The sequence below is a fragment of the Hemiscyllium ocellatum genome, chromosome X (genome assembly GCF_020745735.1).
Source record: "Hemiscyllium ocellatum isolate sHemOce1 chromosome X, sHemOce1.pat.X.cur, whole genome shotgun sequence".
In the NCBI taxonomy this organism is placed as follows: domain Eukaryota; kingdom Metazoa; phylum Chordata; class Chondrichthyes; order Orectolobiformes; family Hemiscylliidae; genus Hemiscyllium; species Hemiscyllium ocellatum.
This window is the reverse complement of record NC_083453.1, coordinates 12142427-12162387: the sequence shown is the minus strand read 5'-3', so window position 1 is coordinate 12162387 and position 19961 is coordinate 12142427. Positions and strand designations below refer to the sequence as shown.

Genomic DNA, 19961 nt, shown 5'->3' with positions numbered 1-19961 from the left:
TTTGCCTCCACTGTGCTCGGTTTTGTCACATACCTCTACTTACACCTATATATCATTAAAAGCTTCAAGTAATTTTACTGACACACATGGGATATTTTATGTAAATCAGAAATTACTGGGTGTTTAATTTGTCATAAGTGTGGCTTTTTATGTTTAAATAAGAGACAAGTGGTTTGTTAGTCCGTACTGACAATGTCAGTTTTTTAACCATGAAAGTATCCACATTAAAGTCTTCTGGCCTGTATGGGGGATGGATGGTGCCAATTAATCAAAAATGGTGGTTGACAGAGAGTTATGTTTCCTGATGCCATCCAGCATACTTGTAGCATGAACCTTTAAAGAATTAAATATAAAAGAAGATGCAGGCACTCGGGGTGTAAAGAACAGTATTCTTTTTATTTCTAATCTTCAACAGTATATTAAAGCATAAATTAAAGTGCAAGATAATGAGACATAGGAGCAGAAATAGGCCATTCAGCCCTTTGAGATCATTCCGCCATTCAATGAGATCATGCCTGATGTGATCTTCTTCAACTCCACTTTCCTGCCTTATCCCCATAACAATTAATTCCTTTCATGATTTCAAATCTGTCTCGCTCAGCCTTGAATATACTTAACGATGCAACTTCAACAGTCTTTTGCGGCAAAGAATTCCACAGATTCACTACCCTTTGAGATAAGAAAATTCCTCCTCATCTCTTCTCCTCCTCCTCTGGACTGCCTCAATGCTCGTATATCTTTCCTTAGTTATGGGATCAAAACTGTTCACTGTGATATTCCAGCTGTGATCTGACCAGCCTGATGTATTTTTAGCAAGACTTCACAACTTTTTATATTCCAATCCTTTTGAACTAAAGGCCAACATTCCATTTGCCTTTCCTATTACCCACTGAACTTTGATGCCAGCTTTTTATGATTCATTCACTCAAATTTCTCTGTCCTGCTGAACCCTGCAGTCTTTCCATTTAAATAATATTGAACTCTATTTTTCCTGCCAAAGTGCATAACCTCAACCTTTCCACATTATATTCCATCTGCTAAGTTTTTATTCAATCACTTAACCTGTTATATTCCTCTGTAGACTCCCTGTGTATCCTCACTACTTATCTTGCCACCTATTTTTGTGTCAGCTGCAAACTTGATGATAGTATATTCACTTCCACCATCCAAGTCAATAATATATACTGTATATATTTCCAGGTATTCAAGAACAACCAGTCCTCAGATTCTCTTTCAACTGTCCCCAAAGATGTAGAAGGCATAGGAGATTAGTCCTGCATGCTTTATTGAATAAATATCAATTTGCTTTCTGCCTTTTTTGCATGCAAGTAGTGTGCAGAATGTGAAATGGCACAACCTCTTGTGCAGAATCAAGTCTGCAAATTTAATCGCAACATGAAAAGCTGAAGTCACATTAACCTGTTTTCTCCTCTTCACTGAAAACTCCTTCTTATCAGCCTCCTTTGGCTTTTGAGGACTTACAGGCTCACCATAACTGCTGTATTAGGCGAAAGTGAGGACTGCTGATGCTGGAGATCAGAATCAAGATTAGAATGGTGCTGAAGAAGTACAGCAGATCAGGCAGCATCTGAGGAGCAGGAAAATCAATGTTTCAGGCAGGAGCCCTTCATCAGGAAGGGCTATTGTATTGTTAACAGTACAAGTCACTTCAGAGTCCTTCCATTACTTTCATCTATCTCATTTTTGTGAAATTTGTCAATTGGATGTGTAGGAAGAATATCATTCACCATTCCCATATTTTCCGAAAATACATTTGTTCTACGTCTTAAATCCTTCAAAATCCTCTTCATCAGAAGACCCTTCTGAAAATATAACAGTGTGTAACAATTTTCCTAAGTCTTACTCAGTGTTGCACATTTCATTGATTTCCAAGCACAGGCCTCATTTAATTGTTTCAATGCTACATACAGATTTGAAGTTCTGTATTGTGCCTACATGATTGATAAGCTTCCTCATGAAATGTCTTATGTAATAATATTTCATTTTTTCTGGATGACACCCTGTTAGGTTAAATCAACAGTTGACTTTGGGAGACAGGAAACTGGTAAAAATGTTGCCTTTCCCAAACTCAGATTCATGAGAGTGAGCTCTACAACTGCTTCATTATCTTCAGGCTTGTCAATTTTTTAAAAATGCTGTTTCACTGCAGGTGTAAAAACACGATGAAATCATTCTTGAAAAATGTCTTTGTCCATCCATGCATTACCCTGCACATTGTAAATTACAGGTAACTGCAACACCTTTAAATGACTTCAGACACTGAATTTTCCAACCACCAGAAGTCTTACTTTAAGTGAGCCTGCAGCATTACAGCTGTACTGTAATCCTATCTTTGTCTGTTTAAAACCAGTCGAACCAGATTCACTTGCACCAGCCAGAGTAGAATCTGGCAAACATGCCAACATAAACCAGTTTTGTCTGTATTGTAAATTTTATGAAGGGAAATATTATTTTCTGAAATTAATTTGTTTAAAAAAAATCAAAGTATTTCTCTGCAGCATTTAATTGGCCAATTTTATTCTCCAGATAGAGCTAACCTTCTTATTCTGTAACAAAGTTTAAAACATGAAAGTGGTAATTAGAAAATACATATGGTTTCGTCAATTTAATATTCTCATTAATTTTTTTTGCCCTTTCAATGAGCATTGTGTAAGAGAAAAAAGTGGGGTGTGGGGGCTCTGAATATTTCAGTAAAACTATGAAATACTGTCTGGGCTCATGATGTTAGAGAGCAGCTTTTATTTGATTCAGAACTGGCAAAACACTTCAGCAATTATTCTCCTTGGCCCTAACATCATATATCATGGCTGAACCAACAGTATATTTAAAGGAGTTGGTTAGCTCATGTGGTTGGAGGGTCAGGGGTTTGCAATGCAGAGTGACGCCAACAGAGGGATTTAATTCCCGTACTGGCTGAGGTCATTATGAAGGGTCCACCTTCTTGACCTTACTGAGATGTAGTGGTCCTCAACTTAAACTTGCCACCAAGTTTAAGAGAGAGAGTTCAACTATGGTGACTTTACCTTGAAATTCTTTAATCAAAGCTTTCTGATTCTTGCCCTTTTCACCACATCCACAGATGTCAATTTTCTACTTAGTGTCAACGCTTTTGCACTTCTCACTCTGGCTTTTCTTTGGTAAATGGATTTATAATAGCAAGTCTTGGGTTTATAACTCATGTATTGGAAAAATAAAGAATGTCAATGGTAGCTATGAATATGGGCCGCCAGCACCCCTCACAGAAGCTTGTCCAGCCATATCAAGGAGACCTAGGAGGTCACCTTAATCAAATGGATCAATCAGCTGAAAAATGGCAGATGAAGTTCAATCAGGATAATTGCGAGATGTTGCATTTTGGTACAATAAGCAGAGGTAAGGCTTCTACAATTAATGGTAAGGCCTTAGATAGTGTTGTATAACAGAGAGACCTAGGGGTGCAGGTACATAATTCTTTGAAGGTTGCGTCACATAGAGGCAAGGTGGTTAAAAAGACATTTGGCACACTTGCCTTCATTGCTTAGTCTTTTACGTATCAGAGTTAGGATGTCATGTTGAGGTTGTACAGGATATTAGTGAGGCCTCTTCTGGAGTACGTGTCCAGTTCAGGTCACCCAGTTATAGGAAGGATATTATCAAGCTGGAAGGGATTCAGAAGAGATTTACCAGGATGTTGCCTGGTATGGAAGATTTGAGTCATATGGAAAGGTTGGATAGGCTGAGCTTTACTTCACTGTAGTGTAAGACGTTGAGAGATGATCTGATAGAAGTTTATAAAATAATGAGAGGTATAGGTAGAAATAATGGTGATTGTCTTTTTCTTGGAATGGGGGAATTTCAAGCGAATGGGCACATTTTTAAGGTGAGAGGAGAGAGATTTAAAAAAGACATGGGGGCAAATGTTTTACACAGATGGTTGTTCATGTGTGGGATGAGCTTCCTGAGGAAGTGGTGAATGAAGGTACAGTTACAATGTTTAAGAGACATTTGGATAGATACATGAATAGGAAAAGTTTGGAGGGATGGGGGTCAGGGGCAGGCGAGTTGGACTAGACTAGTTTGGGATTGTAATCTTCATGGACTAGTTAGACTGAATGGTCTGTTTCTATGCTGTATGACTATAACTCTGGTCCTGGATAACCTGAATGGCTTCCAATTGCTAAAATGAAATAGGGAAATACAGAAATTCTGGTTCGTAGAGAATTGTGGTTGGTGTAGTGCCAAACAACAAGAAGTTTACACTATGCAGCTGCATGTATCAGCAATGCTGTACCCAGGTTCCAGTTATTTGAGAGGACTGCTGTTGTGTGCAGCAGGTACAAGCTGAGATTCTGACAATAATTCTGCAATAAAGCTGATTTTCAAGAGGCAATGGTAAATCTTGAGAAGAAGCTGCCTCGAAGTCAGTTAACACTGACAATGGGCTAGTGAAAACTTCTGAAGCAATTTGCCTCATACGTACACGGCACGGTGGCACAGTGGTTAGCACTGCTGTCTCACAGCGCCTGAGACCCGGGTTCAATTCCCAACTCAGGCGACTGACTGTGTGGAGTTTGCACGTTCTCCCCGTATCTGCGTGGGTTTCCACCGGGTGCTCCGGTTTCCTCCCACAGTCCAAAGATGTGCGGGTCAGGTGAATTGGCCATGCTAAATTGCCCTTAGTGTTAGGTAAGGGGTAAATTAGGGGTATGGGTGGGTTGCGCTTCGGCGGGTCGCGCTTCGGCGGGTCGGTGTGGACTTGTTGGGCCGAAGGGCCTGTTTCCACACTGTAAGTAATCTAATCTAATCTACACACATAATTTATTTACAGAATATTACAAAAATAGATTCTGGACCGTTTTTACATGAAATTTACAACTCATACTCTTAAACACAATGAAACTAAAATGCATCAATGCTGAGGAGAGGCCTAGGCATCAAAAACAATAGCCTTATTAGTTCTACTTAAGTGTCTGGTTCCAAAAGGAGAAACTCATCCTTGTCTCACAGCACAATGGTTACTTCGCATAGGTCAGAATACAGGACACAGTTTCAGGAAAAATAAAACAACAAAAAACAACAAAAAACATCACATCAGGGCCGCTGGATTCAGTATTATTCTGAACTACTCTAAAAGGTAAAGTTGCCACAGTCCTGCTCTCTTATTAGAGAAAGACAACTGGAGGTGGTTTAACCTAAGGGTCTCTGTGCCTCAGGCAAGGGAGATGGATGAGAAGTAGAGCCCTTCATGGTAACCTCAGCCACTGTGGAAATTGAACTCACACTGTTGACATCACTCTGTATCACAAACCAGCTGTCCGGCCAACTAAGCCTTCTCCATTATTATTCAGCACTAAAAACATAGAAAGCCCATTACTTCTTTCTGTGTGCAATTTTGGGATGCACATAGGCAGCTTTGTCAGAGGACAGAGAATTCAGTGGGTTGTAGGGAAGAGGTTATAGAGATTGGGAGCGATGAGGCCCTGTGAGGACCTGCTCATGACTCCACCCCCATTCCCCCCACCATCACACCCACTCCAGTTACAGGCTCCGACCCCACTCCCAGCTCCACACCAGATCCCAGCTCCCAGCCTTGCCGAGTTTTCACCATCCCCCCAGACCTCCCCCTCACTGAGGACGAACGATCAGTCCTCAGCAAAGGACTCACCTTCATCCCCCTCCGTCTACGCATCAATGAATTTAATACACGCCGTGACGTCGAACAGTTCTTCCGTCGCCTCCACCTCCGAGCTTACTTTCACAATCAGGACTCTCGCCTACCTTCCGAGGACCCCTTCGCCCACCTCCAACACACTGCATCCACCTGGACACCCCAAGCTGGCCTATTACCTGCCCTCGACCTCTTCATTTCCAACTACCACCGGGACATTAACCGCCTCAACCTGTCTACTCCCCTCCCCCACTCTAACCTCTCACCCTCACAACGTGCAGCCCTCCAATCCCTCTGCTCCAATCCCAACCTCACCATTAAGCCAGCAGATAAAGGGGCGCAGTGATAGTCTGGCGCACTGACCTCTACACTGCTGAAGCCAAACGCCAACTCAAAGACATCTCTTCCTACTGCCCCATCGACCATGACCCCACCCCCCATCACCAAACCATCATCTCCCAGACCATACAGAACCTCATCACCTCAGGAGATCTCCCACCCACAGCTTCCAACCTCATAGTCCGGGAACCCCGCACTGCCCGGTTTTACCTCCTTCCCAAGATCCACAAGCCTGACCACCCCGGCCGACCCATTGTCTCAGCATGCTCCAGTCCCACTGAACTCATCTCTACCGACCTCGACACTGTTCTATCCCCCCTAGTCCAGGAACTCCCCACATACGTGCGAGACACCACCCACGCCCTCCACCTCCTCCAAGACTTCTGTTTCCCCGGCCCCCAACACCTCATCTTCACCATGGATATCCAATCCCTCTACTCCTCCATCCGCCATGACCAGGGCCTCCAAGTCCTCCGTTTTTTTCCTCTCCAGACGTCCCCAACAGTACCCTTCCACCGACACTCTTATTCGTTTGGCCGAACTGGTCCTCACCCTTAACAATTTCTCCTTTGAATCCTCCCACTTCCTCCAGACCAAAGGGGTAGCCATGGGCACACATATGGGCCCCAGCTATGCCTGTCTCTTTGTTAGCTACGTAGAACAGTTGATCTTCCGCAATTACACCGGCACCACTCCCCACCTCTTCCTCCGCTACATTGATGACTGCATTGGCGCCACCTCGTGCTCCCGCGAGGAGGTTGAGCAATTCATCAACTTCACCAACACATTCCACCCTGACCTTAAATGTACGTGGACCATCTCTGACACCTCCCTCCTTTTCCTGGACCTCTCCATCTCCATTAATGACGACCAACTTGACACTGACATTTTTTACAAACCCACCGATTCCCACAGCTACCTGGATTACACCTCTTCCCACCCTATCTCTTGCAAAAATGCCATCCTGTATTCCCAATTCCTCTGCCTCCGCCATATCTGCTCCCAGGAGGACCAGTTCCACCATAGAACACACCAGATGGCTTCCTTCTTTAGAGACTGCAATTTCCCTTAAAGATGCCCTCCAACGCATCTCATCCACATCCCGCACCTCCGCCCTCAGACCCCACCCCTCCAACCGTAACAAGGACAGAACGCCCCTGGTGCTCACCTTCCACCCTACAAACTTTCGCATAAACTAAATCATCCGCCGACATTTCTGCCACCTCCAAAAAGACCCCACCACCAGGGATATTTTCCCTCCCCACCCCTTTCCGCCTTCCGCAAAGACCGTTCCCTCCGTGACTACCTGGTCAGGTCCACGCCCCCCCTACGACCCACCCTCCCATCCTGGCACTTTCCCCTGCCACCGCAGGAACTGTAAAACCTGTGCCCACACCTCCTCCCTCACCTCTATCCAAGGCCCTAAAGGAGCCTTCCACATCCATCAAAGTTTTACCTGCACATCCACTAATATCATTTATTGTATCCGTTGCTCCTGATGCAGTCTCCTCTACATTGGGAAGACTGGACGCCTCCTAGCAGAGCGCTTTAGGGAACATCTCCGAGACACCCACACCAATCAACCACACTGCCCTGTGGCCCAACATTTCAACTCCCCCTCCCACTCTGCCGAGGACACGGAGGTCCTGGGCCTCCTTCACCGCTGCTCCCTCACCACCAGGCGCCTGGAGGAAGAACGCCTCATCTTCCGCCTCGGAACACTTCAACCCCAGGGCATCAATGTGGACTTCAACAGTTTCTTCATTTCCCCTTCCCCCACCTCATCCTAGTTTCAAACTTCCAGCTCAGCACTGTCACCATGACTTGTCCGGACTTGTCCGACCTGCCTAGCTCCTTTTCCACCTATCCACTCCATCCTTTCCTCCCTGACCTATCACCTTCATCTCCTCCCCTACTCACCCATTGTACTCTCTGCTACTCCCTCCCCACCCCACCCTCCTCTAGCTTATCTCTCCATGCTTCAGGCTCTCTGCCTTTATTCCTGATGAAGGACTTTTGCCCGAAACGTCGATTTCGCTGCTCGTTGGATGCTGCCTGAACTGCTGTGCTCTTCCAGCACCACTAATCCAGAATCTGGTTTCCAGCATCTGCAGTCATTGTTTTTACCCTGCGAGGAGTTGAACATATGGATTTGAGGTGTTGCTGGACTGGAATCCAATAATTTAGGAAGGACAGGGGTGCTGGTGAAGAGGGTGGAGCAAATTAGAATATGGGGAGCAGAGCTTTGGATGAGCTCAAGTTTCGGGAGGCAGTCAGGAGAACATTGGAACAGTTGATTCTGAAAGTAGCAATGATATGGATGAGGGTTTCAGCAGCAGATGTGCTAAGGCAAGGGTAGAGATGGGCAATGTGACAGGAGGTGGAAGTAGGTGGTCTGAGAGAGGATACAAGGGTGAAAGCTCAGCTCCGAGTTAAATACAGCAGCTAGAGTGTGAACAGTCAGATTCAGCCTCAGACTGTGGGCTATAGAATCACAAAATATCTGTCAATTCCCGGAATCCAACGATACAACTAAGACAGTGGCTCTCCACAGTTACAGAATCTGACTTGTTCACTCCAAATCTGGATCACTGGCCACACAGATTGATTATCAACCAGTAAATCCTCTATTATACCTATGGCAGCAGTCAGTGTGGGAGTCTCCTGACTAGCTGTGCCTGATGTGAAATGGTGTACCTCACACTATAACCTCCTGTGACAGGCTAGTGAGCTGTTCCAGGAAGAACCAACAGATGCTTTGCCTGTCTCTTGCCTCTCTGGGTATAGAAGGGGTAAAAAAGGATTTTAAAAAGTTATGTGAAACTGCTCACATTATGCTTTCGCATCATAACACAACATCAGATTTGATTGCCACCTCAATGTTTTAACAGACAAGTGAAACATTGGGAAAAATTCCAGGGTCCAGGCTTCAGACAACTCTTGCTGCTATTTTTTTAAGTTCTTGCAATTGCTGTTTGGTTAAATATCAAATGTTGCACTCCATTAGGAACTCCCAAATGTTATCCACAAATATTGTTGATGGGAGTTTTCCAATTGCCAAGAAGAACTCTGCTATCCCAGCTTCATTTCCAGAGACTCCGAAATTAATGACAGTGGACAGGTAAGAGTTCCATTTTGTTGCTTGTTTTCTTGTTCAGTCTTTCTTGGATCCATTTCTCTATCTCATGGTCTAAAGGAACTAAGAGTGTTAATGAACTCCTAGGCTTATCCAGACAGCAGCTTGCAGTGCTAGAGTTCTGATATTCCAGAGTTTTACTTTCCCTTTATCCTGCTCCAACCAGCCACATCAAGTTTTGAGCATGGCAGTAGTCTGAAGGAATATAGATTAGGTAGCCCAGGGCAATGTGTATGGCAATGGTCTGAAGGATGTACATGGCACTAAGTATCTTTTGCTTAGGTTAGCACATACAAAACTATGAGCAGAATTTTAACTGGCCACAGGAGATAAGACAGGAGGTGTGAGGGATTGAAAATGAGGTGGTTTGGCATTGGGAAAATTACCTGATTTTTCTTTTTGTGTCCTTATCAATTTTCTTTGTTTTGTATCAATTTTCTCTCTTCCTCTACAACAACCAGTGATGCCAGCAGAATTAGTTGTATCAATTGAGATTAAGTATTTGCAAGTGAAGGGCATTTATTGGATGGTTATTTGAGCACACTAGGATGGTTTGTAGGAGGCCACCTGGTTAAGGCGATGGATTAGAAATCTGTCGGGGCTTCTCCACAAATGTTTGAGTTCTACTGATTACAGTTCAATGTGTTGCTGTTTTACCCTCTTGTGGTGCATTGGTAGAGTCCCTACCTCTGAACCAGGTAGCTAGGTTCAAGTCCTACCTGCTGCAGAGGTGTGAAAGAACATCTCTGAAAAGGTTGATTAGAAAAATAGTTTTTTTGAATACATTTAAGCTCTTAATGGGCTTTTCATGTAAATTAATCAATTGGAGAACACGGATGATTTGCTGGTGGTGGTTAATAGGTGAAAAAAGTACTGTGAGTGATTTGGTGATAGGGAAAAAAAAATGTTTGAGCACATATGGCTTATTGGATAAGTGTCTGCATTTGGCATGGTTTATTAGGGGCTCTTGTGATTGTTATGGACCAGACCAAACCCCCTCAAAATATGTTAAGAATATAGTCTAGATGCTAACATTTTCTTATTTTAAAGGTAAGTGTAAGGCATTGCGTTCCAGATGCAATTCAATTGGTCAAACCACTCAACTTTAGGCAAATGCACTTCTTTTTATACTACTGTTAAAATACAGACAAAATAAAAGTAAAAGAATTGGCATAACTGTAACTCCATCAAAATGCTTAATCAAATAATATGTGTATTAACTATTACTAATTAAATGTTCCAGTATAGTAACATCCCATAAACACACCCTTGGCAAAGGCAAATTCAGTAAAACAGATTTTCTCACATGCAATTTCAGCAACAGGAAGAGAACCCCAGCTTATTGCTGTAACAGAGACACCAGCAACTGCAGAAAGCTAAAAACTAAAACTCCTGGTTCTGTGGGAGCTTGACCTCACACATTAAGGCAGTTTCTATTGTTCCAACTTTTAAAACAAAAACCAAGGCCTCACAAACTGTTTATTGACTTTGAGCAGACTGTCCTAAAAAAGTTAGAACAAAATACACCTTTTAAAGCCATAGTATTGTCACATGCTGCAGTGGTAATATCCCTCCCCCTGAACCAGAAGGTCTGGGTTAAAGTCCCACTTGCTCCAGGGAATGTGTAATTACATCTCTGAACAGGCTGATTTGAGAATATCTTGAGTGCATATCAAGAGACACTTACTGACACAAGAATAGAGTGGAGTCAGGAGATAGTAAGGACTGCAGATGCTGGAGATCTGAGTCGAGAGTGAGGTGCTGAGAAAGCCCAGCAAGTCAGGCAGCATCCGAGGAGCAGGAGAATCGAAGTTTTGGGCAAGAGCCATTCATCAGGAATGAGCATTTCTCATCTTGATGAAGATCCCTCGCCCAAAACGTGAATTCTCCTGCTCCTCGGATACTGCCTGACCTGCTGTGTTTCCAGCAACACGCTCTCGATTGGAGTCAACAGATATATACCAGCAATGTTTTACTCTGAGTACATCTTTCCAGAAGGCTGGCTCTTAGTTCTTTCTTCACAGGCTGGCTATCAGCAGTATAGCTCCCACAGCAATCTTCTAATGCCTCACAAGTAGCTTGGTGAATGAAGCCAAGATATTGGGAAAGTATATTTGTAAAACACTTGAGGAAAGCCTGCACTTGGGCTTTACACCTCATTTACAAGTATTTGGACAAGTGGGTGGTGTCTGCCATGCTTTCACAGATAGTGGTCCTGTGGTAAGACCCAGGAATTGGCAATATGGAGTAGCACTGGATGATTGGAGGGAGGTGAATGTTGCTTCTCTGTTTAAGAAAGGGAATAGGGAAATCCCTGGGAATTACAGATCAGTCAGTCTTACGTCTGTGGTAAGCTAAGTACCGGAAAGGATTCTGAGAGATAGGATTTATGACTATATTAAAAAAAAGCTTGATTAAGGATAGTCAGCATGGCTCTGTGGGAGGCAGGTCATGCCTCACAAGCCTTACTGAGTTCTTTGAGGATCTGACGAGAAAAATTGACGAATGTAAAGCAGTGGATGTGGTGTATATGGATTCCAGTAAGGCATTTGATAAAGTTCCCCACAGTAGGCTCATTCAGAAGTTTAGGTGGTATGGGATTCAGGGAAATTTGGCTGTCTGGATACAGAATTGGCTGTCCGAAAGAAGACAGCGAGTGATAATCAATGAAAAGTATTCTGCCTGGAGGTCGTTGACCAGTGGTGTCCCTCAAGGATCTGTTCTTGGGTCTCTGCTCTTTGTAGTTTTTATAACTGACTTGGATGAAGAAGTAGAAGGGTGGGTTATTAAGTTTGTCGATGACACAAAGGTTGGTGGTATTTTAGATAGTGTCAAGGGCTGTTGCAGGTGACAACAAGACATTGACAGGTTGCAGAGGTGATATGAGAAGTGGCAGATGGAGTTCAACATGGAAAACTGCAAATTGATATATTTTGGAAGGTTGAATTTGACTGCTGAATACTGTACAGGGTTAAAGGCAGGATTGTTGGCAGTGTGGAGTAACAGCAGGATCTTGGGGTCTATGTACATAGATCCCTCAAACTTGCCACCCAGGTCAATAGGGATGTTAAGAAGGCATGTGGTTCAAGCTGAATTCTATAAAGAATTTACAGGAATATTGGCTGACCCACTTATGGATATGTATAATTTTGCACATAGTCAGGTCTGTCTCCCGCCCTCGCTGAAAGAAGCAAATATTTCTCTTATCCTCAAAAAAGGAAAAGACCCAGATCACTGTGCATCTTTCAGACCAATATCCTTACTAAATGTAGACTTTAAAATTCTCTCAAAAATGTTAGCACTGAGACTAGAAAGGGTACTGCCATACATCATAAAGGAGGACCAGACGGGATTTATTAAGGGCCACAGATCATCCAATAATATCAGAAGGGTCTTGAATATGATCCAAGCCTGTCATCAGGGAAAGATTCCAAGAGTAGTAATTTCATTAGATGCGGAAAAGGCATTCGATAGGGTTGAATGGTCATATTTATTTTACACATTGGAAAGGTTTGGCGTTGGACAGGTGTTTACCAAATGGGTCTCAACATTGTATAATGACCCCAAAGCAGCTGTTATTACTAATGGGTTAAGATCGGATGGCTTCAGTGTGGGTAGGGGCTGCCGTCAAGGATGTCCTCTCTCACCATTGTTGTTTACACTGATAATCGAACCATTAGCAGAAACCATCCGGACTGATCCTAATATAACGGCTCCGAGGATTGGTACAGGCAAACACAAAATTACCCTCTATGCAGATGACGTTCTCTTATTCCTCAGTAATCCTTTAATATCAGTGCCTCGTCTAATTCAAGTTATTAATACATTTAGTGCATTCTCAGGCTATAAAATTAATTTTTCAAAATCGGAAGCTATGCCAATGGGTGGCCTGGTTATGATACCCCACCTAATGGACGGATCCCCTTTTCCTTTCCGTTGGTCCCTGGAGGGTTTCTTATATTTAGGTATTTTTATCACGTCAGTATTTGGTCAGCTGTATAGGGCTAATTTTGTACAATTAATGGAAAGGATAAGGCAGGACCTCCAGCGATGGAGAGACCTTCTGATTTCCTGGCTAGGTAGAATAGCATTAATTAAAATGAATGTTCTGCCCCGTCTCTTATATCCTATGAGAATGCTCCCGCTGATGCTGCCAAGGCTAGCCCTACGTAAATTATATGGCTGGTTGGGCTCCTTTATTTGGAACCATAGACGGCCCCTTATTAAGCTGAAGAAGCTACAGCTTCCACAGGCAAGGGGAGGACTGGATTTCCCAGATTTTAGGAAATATCAGTTAAGCTCCCTACTAAGTTACATAGCTGATTGGGTTTTGTATGATCCACAATCAATCTGGTTGGATATCGAAGCCTCCCAAATAAAATATCCACTTATTAACCTTTTATTTTCAGATAAGAGGAAAATCATTACAGACCACTGTAAAAATCCCATAATATTAAACACAATTAAGGCCTGGAATATAATGCGGCAAAATGAGGGTAACCCACATAAAACATCCCCCCATGCACCAATAGTAGGCGCATGGGGATTCCAACCGGGGATTACAGATGCCACCTTTAAACTCTGGAGATCCAGGGGCATCTCATGCTTAGGGGACCTATTTAAAGATGGGATCCTGATGTCCTTTGAGCAGCTGCGTCTGAAATTCGGAATACCTAATGGGGATCTCTTTCGATACTTCCAAATTCGAGATTATATACAGAGGAAGACTACATTAATAGATAGTCTTTATAAATCAGACAGAGAACGTAATGTCCTACGACCAGCGGGGGTATCCTCCGTTAGTACTATATACCATTTGCTACATGATGGAGTCTCAGGAGACATGGATGACCTGCTTAAAACATGGGAGCAGCACTTGGGGCTAGAAATCTCTGAGGATATGTGGAATGACATTTGGGAAAATGCTAGAAGAATTACTATCTGTAACAGAACTCAGGCTATCCAACTAAAGATACTTCATAGGGCCCATATAGCACCGGCTCGACTGGCAAAATTTAAGGCAGGAGCATCTCCAATGTGTCCCAAATGCAAAATAGAGGTGGGTACTCTTGTACATTGTCTGTGGACTTGTCAGAAAATCCGCAGATACTGGACTAAAGTAGCAAGTACCCTGACAGAAATTTTAGGAACGGAAATTAGGGTGGACCCTGTATCTCTCCTTTTGGGCTTTTCGAACCTTTCATCTCTGGATATGCACGGGAAGAGACTATTTTCTATTCTCTCTTTCTGTGCAAGGAAAAATATTTTGGTGAACTGGGTGGCTGAGGGCCCCCCTGGACTTTCAAATTGGCACAGATTAATTATGGAATATATCCCCCTTGACTTCCTCACAAATATGGTGCACCGAAAGACTGAATTATTTTATAAAATATGGCAGCCCTTTCTGAATTATATAAATGCAGATATTTTGGCCATCCTAACAAGGGCTTTTATTTAGTGAAGATTTCAGACCTGGCTGCTCCGGGGCTCCTTGGGAGAGGAATCCCGCACGAATACGGGCTTTATTATATTTGATGTTAATACGTTCCAAGCATGTAAGAGACTTAGGTATACACTCTGGTTAGTTATAGGTTAGATTAGTAGAAAGTTGAGTTTTGTTTTTGTTTGGTTCTCGTTTTTTTTCTTTTCTCCTTTTTTTTTCTTTTTTTCTTCTTTTTGTTAAATTTTGACTATTGTATATATGATTTAATTGTACATCAATGTTTGTATTTGAGAGTTTTGTTTATTTTTGTAAATTTGCAAAAATGTTAAATTTCCAATAAAAATATCTATATAAAAAAAAAGAAGGCATGTGGTGTTTTCGCCTTCATTCACAGGGGGATTCAGTTTAAGAGCAGTGAGGTTTTGCTGCAGTTCTATAAAACCCTGGTTAGACCACACTTGGAGTATTGTGTCCAGTTTGCCTCATTGTAGGAAGGATATAGATGCTTTAGAGAGGGTGCAGAGGAGATTTTCCAGGATGCTGCCTGGATTGGAGGGTATGTCTTATGAAGAGAGGTTGAGTGAGCTAGGGCTTTTTATACTGGAGAGAAGAAGGAAGAGAGGTGACTTGATCGAGATGTACAAGGTAATGGGAGGCATAGATAGAGTAAATAGCAGAGACTTTTCCCCAGGGCAGAAATGGCTGTCACAAGGGGTCATAATTTTAAGGTGATTGGAGGAAGGTTTTGGGGAGATGTTACAGATGGGTTCTTTATGCAGAGAGTGGTGGGTGTGTGGAATGCACTGTCAGCAATGGTAGTCAAGTCAGAGACATTAGAGACATTTAAGCGACTGCTGGACAAGCACATGGACAGCAGTAAATTGAGGGGTGTGTAGGTTAAGTTGATCTATATCAAGATAAATGCTCGGCACAACATCGTGGGCCAAAGGCCCTGTACTGTACTATACTGTTCTAAGCTCTATGGAGTGGTAGTATAGGGACAGGGGTGACTGCAACAACCATAGAGAGCATGGGGATCGTTTTGGCATCTTGTGGTTCCACAGAAATGTTTAATCAAATAGTTTTTTGGCAATCATTTTTAGACTGCAGCAACTGTTTAAGAATTCTGAGTGAACTTCAAAATGGCAAGGTACACCTGGATGTCTATGTCTCCCCTACCTGCTCCCCATTTCTGACAGATATTTATATGCCTTAACCGTCAGTGTCGCAGCCATATATTTATGGAGGAGATGAAAATGCTCTTGAAAGGAAGGTAACTGTCTCGATCTGAAAGTATTTCAATCATTAGCCCTTTAAAATTGAAAAGGGGTGTAGCTGTGAATGAAAATGGAAAAAAAAATTTGTATCACTTTGATTTACAGGCCAAGAGGTGTAGAAGCTATACTAATAGTTTCAATGGTTGTTTGTTAACATTTCCTAAGGATCCTTTATGAATGCTTAGCTGATTTCTAAAAGTTACAAATGTATCAGCAAGAGGATTCTAACTTTGATTGACAGGTTTTAGAGTTGTATTTGATGTGGAGTATGGAAAAAATGGTTGTTGTTATGAGATTAGACAATTGAGATTTTTAAAAAAGTTTTGAATGGGCTTTCATGTAAGAAAATACTTTTTAACTGTCAAGTCAGTAAATTGAGAGCTATATTAAACTTTTAGAACTTCATCCTCAAATGGCTCCTAAAGTGTGCTCAGGGTACATACTGGGTGAATTGGCATGAGGGTATAAAGGGGTGTGGGTGGGATGAGTATCCATGGTTCTGTACAGAGTCATGGAGGGCTGGTGTGAGAACTAGCTGATATGAAGGTATAAAGGGCTATAGATGTATGTTGGGGGGGGGGGGGATTGCCATGGTATGGGAATTTAAGGAACTGTGGGGTGTGGGGTGGGGGTCTTGGAGAATATGAGTTTGCATGGAAGGTACAAGAGGCCATTGAGGCAATTCAGAGAAGGTTCACTAGAATGATCGCTGGTATGGAGGGATTGTCTTAAACAGGTTGGGACTCTACTCACTGAAATTTAGAAGAATGAGAGGTGATCTCATTGAGATATATAGGATTCTTAAGGGATGTGACAGGGTAAATGCTGAGAGGATGTTTCCCCTCAAGGGAGAGTCTAGGACCAGAGGGGCATAGCCTCAAAATAAGGGGACTCTAATTTAAGACTGAGATGAGGAGGAATTTCTTCTTTTGGAGGGTTGTGTGTCTTTGGAGCTTGCCACAGAGAGCTGTGGGGGCAGGGTTCTTGAGTATATTTAAGGCTGATATACATAGATTCTTGATCATTCGGGGAATGAAGAGCTATGGCGAAATGCAGAAAAGTGAATATGAGGAATATCTGATCAGCCGCGATCCTACTGAAGGGCAGAGCAGTCTCGAGGGGTCGAATGGCCTACTCCTGTTCCAATTTCTCATGGTCTACTGCCTTATGATATAAGCAGTGGAGAGAGGGTGTGGGCATGTAAGGGGTGAGGCTCTATAGAGGGCCTAAGATAGTCCTAGAGAAGCTTCTAGAGCCTTCTATCGAGTCCACCTTAGCACTTGGCTGGCTTCGTGACCACTTGCATTCTGCTACCAGAGTCTGTGTCCCTGACTTTATTGCAACAGACATAAAGATTGATTCTTTTCCAGTGTTGTTAGCCATACCATCTTTATTGCAACAATCTAGGCCTAATGCTCTCATTTACACATGGGAGGAGTTAATAGCCGATTTTAGGCAGTTGCCAGGGTTCCATAAAATTAGCACAACCAAGCAGGTCTTTCAGGTGCTATTGGGATGCAGGAAGTTGTTGCATCCATTTTATGTCCATAAACCAGGCGCACAAGGTCCAATTTACCCTCTGACCTTGAGTGGACTAACAGGCAATGGGGAAATAGGGTTAGTAATCTCAACACCTCTTTAACCTTCTGAGTGTCATTTTGGTGCAGTATCATATGTAGTGGTGTGATCACCAACTGAGTCATCACGGAGCTCTTCATTTTGTAACTGGAATCACTTCAATTTCCTTAAAAATGTATAAATACTCTATCATTTTCTCTAGTAGTTTTGCATAAATGTGTTTCATAAACATTTTACTTTCATTACCAGAACAAATTCTTTCAGAGAGATGTTGACAAAAACGCAGATAAGTATTGTTGGAGAAAGCTTGCAGACACCAATGAAGAGACTTTCCATTCCATCTGGATCACAAATTTTCAGACAAAAATGTGATCTTAACCCTTGTTACATCTACAAACAAGTTTAATTTCTTTCAGCAGAGGTAAAGAGTTTGTTGCAATAACAGTTGTTGTGCCTCCCAAATGCTGTACTTCATATTCCATTTTTGTTTTTGTAACTCTTTTTTGCTTCAATAAAATATAAACAACACTTACAGATTTTGATCCTTTACTTCAGCACTTTCAATTGAACTGGAGGCAGGGACAGTTTTCAGTTTTGGCTTTGTGATGACTAGTGGGTACAAGCATCTGCTGTACCAAAGCCTGAATTTGACACGATCCTTATGATTGAGCCTGTTTTGCAATCTTTCAAGATTTGCAAATGTTACTCTAGTGTTTTTTTGTTTCTAATTTTTCTGCTTATCTCAGAAAAGGATGTCATTCCTGGGTGATCGAAGCCTTTAGTCACCCACTGCAATCATTCTGCATTTTCAGCTGTTTTACACAGTTCCAATAATGTGCAGCAGTCTCAACTCCAGGCTCTCATCCTGCACCAAAACCCATAGTGATATTGTAGATGTAATCCTCTTAAAGCTGGTGTATGACCTCCAAGGAAGTGGGTTGAAATACTAGCAGGTAAGCAGTACTGATTGTAATAGTCCACAGCCACTCCTGCTTCCAGTATGTTCATGTGGTCATCTTTGGGTTGATGAAGTTAGTGAAGAAAATACACCATCTCCCTCTCTCCCTATTTCAACCCTCACCTTTGGTGGTCTGTATTGCCTTTGATGGGTCGAAAAGTGTGGCACTGGAAAAACGCACTTCACATGTAAATTAATCAATTGGAAAACAGGGATGATTTACTGTTGGTGGTCATGAGATGAAAAAATACCATGGGTGATTAGTTGATAGGGAAAAAACTGTTCAGTTGTGTGTAAGAGAACTTCTGGACCTAAAAGAAAGCACACAGGGAGTGTCTTGTGGCGCAGTGCTAGTGTCCATACTTCCAGGCAAGGAGGCCTGTGTTCAAGTCCCAAATGCTCCAGCGGGGTGTGTCACATGCCTGGACAGGTTGAATAACAAAAAACATTCTATAACCTTGGGGCTCTTGTGGTGCAGTGGTAGTGATCCTACCTCTGGAACAAAAGTCCTGAGTTCAACTCCCATCTGCTTTCAGAGGTGTCTGATAACATGTCTGAACAAGCTGATTAGGAAATATGTGGAGCTGTGGTTAGTAGGAGAGCTCTTGTGGTGCATTGGAAGAGTTCTTATCTCTGGACCAGAAGGTCTGGGTTCAAATCCAACCAGTCCTGGTGTGTTGTAACACAGGTTGCTTAAAAAAAATTATAAAGTGAGTGAGGATACACTAATTCAACTGGGCAATAGACATAATATAAAGTGAGTCAATAGCAGTAAAGTGAGTCAATAGCAGCTCTTGTGGCACAGGTTGATTAAAAATAACATAGTAGACTGAACTAAAATACCCAAGTTCTACTGGGAGTATCCTGACAGAATCTCTTGAATAGCCGCTGTAATACAAAAAAAACATAGTGCAATGGTAGTGTCGTAACCTCTGGGCCAGAAGGCTGAGGTTCAAATCCCACCTACTCTAGAAGTGTGTCATAACATCTCTGAACAGGTTGATTAGAAAATATCTTAAGTGAGTAAGCGTCCCTTTAAATGGCTGTTATGTTTTCATTAAAAATCATACAACACCAGGTTATAGTCCAACAGGTTTAATTGGAAACACACTAGCTTTCGGAGCGTCACTCCTTCATCAGGTAGTTGTGGAGGACACAATTGTCAGACACAAAATTTCTAGCAAAAGTTTACAGTGTGATGTCACTGAAATTATACATTGAATAATACCTTAATTGTTTGTTGAGGCTTTCATCTTTTAGAATACTATAATAGTTTCACTTCTTCCATGTGTAAATCACAAAACCTTTTTTTAAAAGTTGCATTCTCTGGTTAACTGTAACAATGAGTGTTAGCTCGACAATATGTTGAAGATGTTAGCCCCCTGTGTTCTCTATCTTTGCCATAATGTTTAGACTGATTGTAAACTAAAAAGTGAGATAACAGAGTTTTACATGAATTCATGTAGTTTTTGAGCAAAGTACAATGTAACTCTGCAAGTCCAAATTCACCCCACAAACGTATATGTATATGTGTGTGTGTGTCTGGGTTGGGGGATTGTGAG

General features: G+C 42.4%; 1 protein-coding gene across 1 annotated transcript in view; it reads left to right on the top strand.

Moving 5' to 3' along the window:
* LOC132805746 (uncharacterized) overlaps nucleotides 1–17847 on the top strand; it is a 29706-nt gene extending 11859 nt beyond the window's left edge. Inside the window, exons 4-5 of the mRNA XM_060820973.1 lie at nucleotides 9015–9128; nucleotides 17691–17847. Of these exons, the coding sequence (XP_060676956.1) occupies nucleotides 9015–9128; nucleotides 17691–17847 (271 nt within the window). The remainder of the gene's footprint in view (nucleotides 1–9014; nucleotides 9129–17690) is intronic.
* Nucleotides 17848–19961: the final 2114 nt, after the last annotated feature.